The sequence below is a fragment of the Micropterus dolomieu genome, linkage group LG15 (assembly GCF_021292245.1).
Source record: "Micropterus dolomieu isolate WLL.071019.BEF.003 ecotype Adirondacks linkage group LG15, ASM2129224v1, whole genome shotgun sequence".
Classification (NCBI taxonomy): Eukaryota; Metazoa; Chordata; class Actinopteri; order Centrarchiformes; family Centrarchidae; genus Micropterus; species Micropterus dolomieu.
This window is the reverse complement of record NC_060164.1, coordinates 12,727,026-12,737,176: the sequence shown is the minus strand read 5'-3', so window position 1 is coordinate 12,737,176 and position 10,151 is coordinate 12,727,026. Positions and strand designations below refer to the sequence as shown.

The 10,151-nt window shown below is 40.6% G+C and overlaps 2 protein-coding genes across 3 annotated transcripts in view; one reads left to right on the top strand and one right to left on the bottom strand.

Annotated features, from left to right (window-relative positions):
- Positions 1 to 3,565, top strand: part of LOC123983875 (vinculin-like) — a 25,826-nt gene extending 22,261 nt beyond the window's left edge. For both annotated transcript variants that reach the window (XM_046070303.1, XM_046070302.1), the window contains 3 exons: positions 962 to 1,165; positions 1,244 to 1,348; positions 1,789 to 3,565. In XM_046070303.1, the coding sequence (XP_045926259.1) occupies positions 962 to 1,165; positions 1,244 to 1,348; positions 1,789 to 1,935 (456 nt within the window). In that variant the 3' untranslated portion in view covers positions 1,936 to 3,565. The remainder of the gene's footprint in view (positions 1 to 961; positions 1,166 to 1,243; positions 1,349 to 1,788) is intronic.
- Positions 3,566 to 3,970: 405 nt separating this feature from the next.
- Positions 3,971 to 9,712, bottom strand: ap3m1 (adaptor related protein complex 3 subunit mu 1). Its single transcript, XM_046070338.1, has 9 exons — positions 9,482 to 9,712; positions 8,836 to 9,113; positions 8,348 to 8,519; positions 8,079 to 8,216; positions 7,883 to 7,968; positions 7,651 to 7,784; positions 6,987 to 7,194; positions 5,851 to 5,995; positions 3,971 to 5,029 (listed from the first exon to the last, which is right to left on the bottom strand). The coding sequence occupies exons 2-9, from the start codon at positions 9,106 to 9,108 to the stop codon at positions 4,929 to 4,931; spliced, it is 1,257 nt and encodes a 418-aa protein (XP_045926294.1). The 5' UTR covers positions 9,109 to 9,113; positions 9,482 to 9,712; the 3' UTR covers positions 3,971 to 4,928.
- Positions 9,713 to 10,151: the final 439 nt, after the last annotated feature.

The following is a 10,151-nucleotide window of genomic DNA, read 5'->3' as shown; positions in this document are numbered from 1 at the left end:
CACTGTTTGCCCCCCCCCCCCCCCACACACACACACACACACACGCACATCCATGCATGCAAACAGATAAGTGCACTGCACAAGGAAAGAACTGCAGGACAACAAAGAAAAACCCTTTGGCGTACTAGCTGACAGTCACTGCGGCTGTGCAAACAATGTGCTCTGCTTCTGACTCTACTATGGAAACCTCCAGGGCTGTTGTTGCATCACACTCAGACATAGTTGACACACGGTTAATGCTGATGCCACGTTAAGGTTGTACTAAAGGTCAAGGATTGTTGGAATGGCAAGTTTGTTTATTGCACCACAAGGATAAACTGGTACTGGCTTCACACATGTTCATGATTAGGTAAAGTGCTTTAAAGGCGGAGCCAGGTGCTCCGTCTCGCTATTATCGCTGTTGTCAGTCACTTGTTGTCTGGCCAACCTGTGAAGCCGAGGATGACATTTTCCCAAAGACTTCTGGGTGATGTTGTTTTGACGACTACCTGCTTGCCTGGTAGATCACCTGCTTCTGCTTCTTTAGTCACAGGGTGTGCACTGATCACTGTGATCACCTCAACACTGTTTCTCTCCAGAAGTACAGCCATACATTGCAGAATAATCTTCTTCCACGGGGGTTGAAGAACATGTTCTAACTTTCACTGACACTGCATGCAGCTTTCTGCTTGTAAATTTAGTGCCTGTTTTGCAGTTAATTCATACAAATCACTATCATTCGTTTAGTGTTAACACTATTTTCAGTATGCTACATTTTGATTACTATCAGTATTATCAGAAAACATGTTTAAACATGACTCATACAGTATGTCTCCATTGCATTCTCACCTCTTATCCAAAACCATGTTCCTCTCCAGTACCCTGACCACAGCTCTTACTGCTTCCTCCTCTACCCCTGACCCCCCCCCCCCCCCCCCCCCCCCCCCCCCCCCCCCCCCCCGACCCCCCCCCTCCTTTACAGGGTAACGACATCATAGCAGCAGCCAAGCGGATGGCTCTGCTAATGGCAGAAATGTCTCGACTGGTGCGTGGTGGAAGCGGGAACAAACGAGCGCTGATTCAGTGCGCTAAGGACATCGCCAAGGCCTCAGACGAGGTGACGAGACTGGCTAAAGAAGTGGCCAAGCAGTGCACTGACAGACGCATCAGAACTAATCTGCTGCAGGTAAGGACAACCGCACACAGACACAAAACTTCAAAGTCCTCGATGTGATATAATTTACAATTTTTTCTCCTTCCAAAGGTGTGTGAACGAATACCTACCATCAGTACTCAGCTGAAGATTCTCTCTACTGTTAAAGCCACAATGCTGGGACGGACAAATATTAGTGAAGAGGAGTCAGAGCAGGTAAACTCACAGAAGTGCACATAGCTTGTAGGGATGCACTGATGCAACTTTTTCATTCCTGATACAGACACTTAAACTCAGAGTATATGATACAGAGTACCAACTCAATACCAGGGTTCTCTTTTTACCAAATTTGTCTGGGTGTGCCTACCTGTCATGGCTGAATTAATGTAACTGATGCAACACTAAATTTTATAATGTGTCACGTCATGGCCAATACCTGATCCAGTCAGTATTGGTGCAAATACTGATCCGGCACATTGGATCAGTGCATTCCCAATAACTTACAGCGGTGGAAAGTAACTATGCACATTTTCTCTAAATACTATACTTAAGTACACATTTGAGATACCTACACTTGATTTGTGATCCACCACATAACTAGCCTGCATTTTGTCTCACCTCAATTTTTATTTCCCCCCTAACTGCTTCACTTCCAGGCCACAGATATGTTGGTTCATAACGCCCAGAATCTGATGCAGTCAGTGAAGGAGACCGTCAGAGAAGCAGAAGCAGCCTCCATCAAGATCCGCACTGACGCAGGATTCACGCTTCGCTGGGTACGCAAGACCCCCTGGTACCAATAAACAAACCTGGTCACTGAAACTAGTAACACTGTTATCTTATCTCTGATAGCACACACCGGGAGTAGAAGTAGCAACGTGCATACTCGTCATGAGTAAACATGTGCATTTCTTCAAAGAGGAAACTGCAGGTGATTTTGATCCATTCATCATTGTAGTAACCGGAGGCAGTTTATAATATATATTTTTGGTATGTTGTGTTACAAGAGTTTACCCAAATCCCAGGTATATATTTTTAGCATGAAATTTGTTTCTATTTTCTAAAGGCAAATTGTGACATGAAGATATGTATCGCCTAGAGGAAATTTACTTTTAATTCAGTTTTTTCCAGTGCGAGTTTCTTATTGTCTATTGTATATACAGTAATTATTTGTTTTATGGACAACACACACAGCTATGAGCTTTATACACTGAGTTTGACACTAAAGTGTGGGCTGGTGAGCTCTCCTTTCTTCATGTTTACTTTTAGTAATAACAATGTTCTTAACTGAAGATCTATGAATTCAAAGGTGATCAAAGGTGAATATCATCGCTGCTGTCCGGTGATGTTTCTACTTGAAGAACTAAAAGGTCTTTTGGATTTAAAGTGTTATGATTTACAGGCAAATAATACAAGTTTCAGAAGTGATTGTATAATTTGAAAAAATGTATGGTTGTCAATAAAAAGTTTTTTGTTGATTGCAGGAAGGTTGATATTTAATAGATAAGAGGTTTTCACTTGACAGTTGCAGTATGAGTGACAGTAAGCGTAAAGGTCGAGGTGAGGCGAGATGTTTTGAATTCTTTGTTTTAACTTTATTTAACTTTCACAGTGAGAGATGCCAAAGGATTTGTTTTAAAATTACTATAAGCTTAATAAAGTTATCTTAACACTAAAAATCCAGGTAATTGCAAACAACAGGAGAGGCCATTTTCTTTAGAGAACCTGGAGAACCTTTTTGAGGTCTGTTATTTTTTCAGAGAATGTTTACTCTCACATTTTTTAAACTAATTGTAGTGTTTTTTCTGCACTATGTAACAGTTGAACTGTTTGGATTTCTTAATTTATCTAAATTCATCAAAAACATTGATTTTAGACATTTCTCTATGTGTGAGCTCAGCAGCCCACCTGTGAATGCTTTTCACAGAATGATTTTCTAGACAACCCAGGTGGTTTGAGAATAAAAACAACCTTTTTTTATGTGACATCAGTCACTGATGCCAGTCTAGCAGTCTAGTTTTAGGGATTTATGACTGCTAACTCAATATTATGCGCATCAGATCAGTGAATGCATATTTTCATTCCCTAAACACCATTTCATCAAGTTTTGTTTTTTCTTTTACAGTGGCTGGGCAAATGTAACTGTTAAATGGATAATGTGTGTGTGTGTGTGTGTGTGAAGCCTCTTCAGTTAAACAGTAGCTTATTAGTGAGCCGACAGTGTGCTCCAACAGGAGCACAGAATTTTAACTGCATTTTCATCTTTATTTGGGCCTACTGAGCATGTAGCAGCCGCTGACCCCTCACTCAGAGCCACAGGGTGTACTTCTGTGTGTACTTGATGTGTTCATTCACACCCTGAATGTATTCAGATAGCTTCTAGCCCTGCCAACACATCTGCTGTGCCTTGGAAGAATAAAAGACTATAATGACCGGGGTCAGCTTCTTAATTCGCCTTCATAAGTCACTGGAGTGTTATGGGGCAATAAGGCTTAACTTGTTATATTCATCACATTCAATACAAGTCTACAACCATGCTAGCAGCTCTGTGAGGCTGTACTAAGCCACAGCAATGCTTTAAGCTAAATGCTAACATCAGTATGCTAACAAGCTCACAATGACAATGCAAGCATGCTTAAGTTGAACATGTTACCATGATTATCATGTTATTTTAACGTGTTAGCATGCTATAATTTGCTAATTATCACTAAAAGCAAAATAAAGTCAAGGCTGATGAGAAGTTGTTGTTGAGATACTTCAGTCGGGACCACAGTGGGGGGACAGTGCCGTCCTTATAGATCCATGCTGCTAGCATGGCTAAAAAAGCACACAGACACATCATTTTAAAGCTTTTATCGGACATCTTATACACTGAAATACAGATTCAACTTCAGACAGTTGCGTTAAGTAGTATTTTCCGTGTGGACAATTGATTGTGCAAATACTGTGCTGAGTAAAGAAGTTGCATTCAAGATTATGTGAGGATCTTGTAGAGTGCTTTATTATACAACTGCTCCCAACAACCTGCCTGAATCACTAGCTCGTATCTAGGCCCTGTAGATAATTGTACACGGTCCCTAAGTCAAACTATGTACCTTAGTTATAAGATATATCTTTTAACATATCCTTCCCTCAGGCCTCATAAAAAAATGCAGTTTGCGCTGTAGTATGCTATAAAAGCACCTTAACCTACCATTACAAGGCCACATTAAAGAGTGAATGTGTGCAAAAATACCTGCCTCAAGACACACCGCAGCTACTCAGAAAGTAGATACGACATTAAATTTTTCAAAAATAAACATATACAAGTATAAAACTTGCTACCTTATATTACGTAAAAAGGTTTTCAAAAGGCATGGAAGATATGCAAGTAAGATTGTGTAGGTGTGTGAAGTAGCAAGGATTAAGGCAGTGACCTGCGAGTGTCCCTTTTCAAACTAAAATATTCCCCTTAGGCAACACTCAGAAGGTGTTAGACAAAAAAAAAAAAAGATAGATAAGATATAAGATAAGAAGGAGGAATGCAATGCAGTACATTTACATTGGATGGAAACGAGCAAATAATAGCACTTCAGCAAGGTCACATTGATTATTAAGGTTTCCCTTACAAATACCATCAGTGATATATATGTAATGCCAAACACAATAAATAACTGTTAGAATGCAAAACTGTTCATTAATAATAAGCCAGAGCATAATTATGTAAGACTTATTGAAGAGCTGACTCAGGGGGTCGGTAACCTTTCCCCCTATTTGGCACATTGGATTGTTGACCTTTGGGTCTGTCACTTGTCACTCAGGTTCGCACTTGGAATTTCCCCGCTTTAGTCACATATTTGACCCCTTTGAATGGTTTATACTTCTCTCCGAACATGTCAAGACGATTCACCTTAAGACCTATACAGAGGGGAGAAAGGCTAAATGAGCAATCAACTACATCAATTCTGACACATATGCACAGCCACAGCAACAGGACCGACTCATGCTGCGTTCCAGGCAACATCGGAACTTGGAAATTTCCGACCTCCAACTAGAAAAACTACCCTGGAACGCCACCTGAAGTCAGATTTCCTACTTGTGAACTTGGAGAAAAAATATGTACCCCGACTTCACAAGTAGCAGCTGAATTACACCACAAAACAGTGTCAGCACCCATAAATGCACACATTGTAAATGGTAAACCATAAACAAAAAAAAGCAACAAAAAGTATATTTGCATGTATTTAATTTAAAATAATACATACGGTCATATAGTAAAACCTGTTCTACATATACATTGATGCAGAAATATGTTAGGCCTATTAGGTAGCTGGCTACAGTAAGGAATCTCATAAAGTCATCTTCTCTGCATAAAAGTTATTGTTAAAAATGCATTAGGAAGTGTAACCTACAACACTGACTGACTTGAGGGTTACCAACTGATGTAGCTAGAGGGGTACACAGAACTAGTAAAGTATAGGCTATTTATGTCAGTTGTTGTAGTTAAACTGTCATCCTTTTAATTAACACCTAAAACACTGCTGAGGGTACAGCTGTGCATACACTGTGTCACGGTCAGCCATGGTTTTCGTTCACTTTTGGCGTCACACACCACTATGCACCTGGAACGCACTGAGGTCGAAGTCGGAAGTTTCAACTGGGAAATATCCCCGTTCCGACCGGTCTCGAACGCGGCATCAGACTCCGTTCAACGGTGCCAGTCCTGTAGCGAGGATTACCTGATATGGCCAGCTGCTGGATCTTCAGGTCAATGTTGATTGAGGGGTTATCTTCAGGTTTGGGAGCTCCTGCCTGCGTACTCAGACTGCCTCGCAAGTTAGGGAGCTTCTGGGGGTTCAGTTTCCCAATGTCCCAAACCAACACCTAACAAAACACAAACAGGCGTCGAATAAGGACCAATTAACAAAATGATTCTTAATTTTTGCTTTATTTTCCCCATAACACCACCAGTTCTGATCACAATTACACCACTTGTTTCACAATAGAGCTACCTAGGTCATGTGCAAAAAATCTAGTCCATAAGTGTGTAATTTTGTAATGAGACATGTCATTAAAGAGAGGATCATTCATATAAAAAAGGCAGGTAAGAAATACAGTGCAGTGCTGTAGTGACGCATTTGAAACTGAGCAGTATCAGTAAGTAAGTACATTTATTTGTCCCCGTAAGGAAATTTGTTTGCATGGCAATCAAGTAGGCATTACAAACATACATCATACAACATACATCATACATTTACACCAAAAGAGAACCTTTAAATATACAAAGTCACATACTAATACACTTAACACATATTTCCCCATACCCTGCACTTTTTACTACCTATTTGATTAGGCAATACCAGACCAGCTGAGTATCCTACCTATTAACTTACATATTTAAAAGCTTAATTGCTTGAGGCACAAATGAAAACTTTGATCTATTTTTGGTAAATAGAGGGAGGTAATATCGTCGCCCAGAAGGCAGTAGTTTGAATGAAGAGGCAAGGGGGTGCCTCTTGTCTCCCACAATGGTTTTTGCCTTGTTCCTTACCCTTTCCCTATAAATGCATTCCACACTTGGTAACTTGATCCCTAATAGTTTACTGGCCATTGTTACTGTTTTCCTTACAGACTTCTTCTGTGCCTCAGTAGCATTACCAAACCAGCAGATGATGCAGAAGGCCAACACACTTTCAATAAAAGAAGAATAAAACATCTGAAGCATTTTGTTGTGAATATTAAAGGATAACAATTTCATCATGGGAACTGATGGGATAAAAAGGGCCCACATTCAAAAGTAGAAGGTGTTCTAACCTCTCATTTAGCGCATACCTACTACATAACTGCTTACGACAGCCTTGTAAACGGTTGTTACCTTTGTAGTGAGGTCGTAGGTGTAGTTTCCCTGTGTGGCTGTGAGGTTGACATTGAGCACAGCTTTAGGCATGTGGATAGTGACCATCAAGGCCTCCACCGTCTTCCCCATGTTCTGCTTGGGTCCGATTGTGATGTCCAGGCGACCAGAGGGTCCCGTGTCAAAGAAACTGATGTTCTGCTTCACGTACACTGGAATGGCCACAAGACTGAGGAACGAAATGAACACAATTGACCACGATGACAATCAACAGTTTCAGGGGTGGCTCAGAGACTCGAGGTGAACATGATGTTCCACAAACTGATTATTTTATTGGATATCAAAAGGGAACCATGTTTTAAAATCTATAAATGTCTAAATTGGTTAAGGCGATAATTTGGGGGAAAGTATACTTACTTACCTAGAATCAGCCCTATTGGTTATTTACATGCAGTTTAAAATGATGTCAGTATTAGCCTATTTTAACTCAATTTTTAGTTGTCTATGGGATCAAGTAGCTGATCACATATACATGCAGGAATTGAACTAAACTAAAAAGGCGTGTGTTTTGAAGCTTTGTCCAATGGGAAGCCCATAGTCTCACACAAACCCCTGCACTACACTAAAGTCATACCAGATCATTTATACATTACCTGATAGATTTCTGTATCAATTCTGTGCTTACTTTTGAGAGCTGACATGATAGTTCATGAGTGTGAAGTTTCCGTCTGGCGGGATGAAGGAGAGGACACGCTCTGACTCCCAGCGTTTGAAGCGCACACACGGGTGGAAACTCACGTCGTCGAGAAGACTAGGATTCTGTCGCCAAAAACAACAAGTTGAATTTTACACTGTGACAGACGAATAAGTAGACCACAAAAGGAGAAAAACGCCGTGCTAACAGGAAGTGAACTCACCATGAAGGACAGAGTCAGGTCAGGCATCCCACTGAGCTTCACACAGGCATCAATTACACCCTGGATCTCTGCAAATACTGTTGTACCTGAATAAGAAAGATTGAAGGGGTGCATGCATGTTTAAAGACTGACCAGATCAAATTATATAATCTTCCAGGAAAAGGAAAACATATCCAACTGCCATGGTTGTTTGTACCTGATTTGTCCAGAATGACATCTATTTCCTCTATCACATCAAAATATGCTTCGTTATTGGTGTATTTAACACCAGCCCGCCTCCAGGGGATATTGGACAATTGACCTGTTGGCAAAATATCGCCAACGTTGCTGCCTCCTGGGAAATGCACAAGACAAAGGCAAAAACATCATGTATACATAAACATTGCAGATTGTATTTGGTTTCCAGATCAGTAAACAGAGTCTAGACTGACCTTTAACATCAGAGTCAGGGTGACTTATGTTTACCTGTGAGCGTATTGACAACAGATCGCAGGATGGTGGGAGGCCTGATCATCTCCTTAAGGACATTGGACTCTGTCGCTAATGGAAACCCGTTGTCCAACATCTCCTCCAACAGCTCATACACCGTCACCACATTTTCCTTTATTATACTTTCTGAGCACTCTCCAAAGTAGTCCTGTCAACAGAAACAAACCTTTCAAATAGTGGGATACGATTGAGAGATGTTATGGTGCTACAAATTAAGCACAATATTTTCCACTATAGCTGTTTGGTCCAGAACAAATGTGCACCGTCTTTGTCCTCAGCAACAATTTCCTATTAAATTGCATTCAGGGAGGTGAAATCTGATCACTTGAGATGTCAAATGTGAACCGCAATCCATCTAAACTAGGCTACATCTAGACAATCTGCATACACAGGAAACTAAGTTTGAACAGAAACAAAGATGCAAGACATCTATCTAGAAAAATGAACACAGAGCTTAATCACACCTGAATTGTTTCTGCCACTCTGTGCAGGAACTCAATGACAAACAGTGGAGGGACTTCAGTCTGGATGACAGACAGGAAGAAGAGCTTCTCCCTGTATATGGAGATGAGATAGTGGTGTGGGGTCTGCAGGACAGGGGGCACATTCTCCGGGTCGAATGCTTTCTCCTTCGCCTCAAAAAAGTAATCACACACACTCCGGCTGATGACACTCTTCCAGTGTTTCTCCAGGAAGATGTCTCCAGAGTGATTAATCAGGAACAGGCTGTGGATCATCTCAGCTGCAACAATGAGGTGGTTGTTGATGTTAGTAGTGCTCTGTGTTATTGAGTAAAAGTGACTAAATCAGCAGTTTTAAAAAACTTAACTCCTCATTAAGTAGTGTGCCCAAATCAACGCAATGCAAATGTAAAGCAGTGTCATTTGTCAACATTTGCATAGTGTCAATATGCCAAACAAACTTCAACCTCAGGTAACTTAACCAGCTGGCTAGCAATCTGAGATTGGCAAATTCGGACACGTTCACCATCTGCTTCTTAATGCTAAAAAAAAATTAAATACACTTGAGAGTGAGAAGCATAAAAGCAACATAAAGGCTCTAACAGAGGATAATGTCTACAAAGTTTTACATTGTGTTAAAAAGTTTTACCTGCTAACTCCAGTCGACTGTGCCAATGACTTCGTGCCAATATGGCAGAATTGTCAGAGTTGCTGAGTAGACGCCTGCAGATCGATGCATACGTAAACACAACGAAGTCACGAGTACATATCGACAAATCAGAAGAACAAGGCCCACATACTATTAGTAAAGTATTGACATATATGCTGGATGGTTTAAATATCAAGCAACTCTAGTGTCAACTTCATCGAAACTTTTAAAGCAAAGTTTCACACTTTTTAATCAGGCAACTTCTGCGGGCAGCTAAACCTCAGCGATAAAAGTGATGAGGTGGGATTTTGTTACCCTCAGCGTAGCCTTTCAGGTTTCAGGCTGATATATAGGGTGCAGGCAGAATAATGCAAATTTTACTTGGCAGAGACCTAGCAGATCTCTAAACATAATAATTTGATGGTCAGCTTTAATAGCCACATTGTATTATATTGTATATATTTAGCTCTGGCTCTAGTGTCCACCAATGCCTGTTGGAGATACTTGTCTCTTGCTACTAAACTATGTTTACCAGCTGGTTTCTAACTTTGTCTGCTTTATGGTTCTGGATATTGTACCGTGGGTTTTCAGAGTTTTTTGGAGCAGTAAAAGTTTACCAAAAGTTGTATATATACACCATAGACTGTGTAAAAAATATACATAAACTGGA

What these genes read in the sequence shown, in the direction of transcription:
- ap3m1 (XM_046070338.1), bottom strand. Translation starts at nt 9,108, where the DNA reads ATGATCCACAGCCTGTTCCTGATTAATCACTCTGGAGACATCTTCCTG. An exon ending in TGTTGTCAATACGCTCACAG is followed by an intron (nt 8,217 to 8,347) that starts GTAAACATAAGT and finishes TGCATTTCCCAG; the next exon opens with GAGGCAGCAACGTTGGCGAT. An exon ending in CCTACGACCTCACTACAAAG is followed by an intron (nt 5,996 to 6,986) that starts GTAACAACCGTT and finishes GTGTTTTGTTAG; the next exon opens with GTGTTGGTTTGGGACATTGG.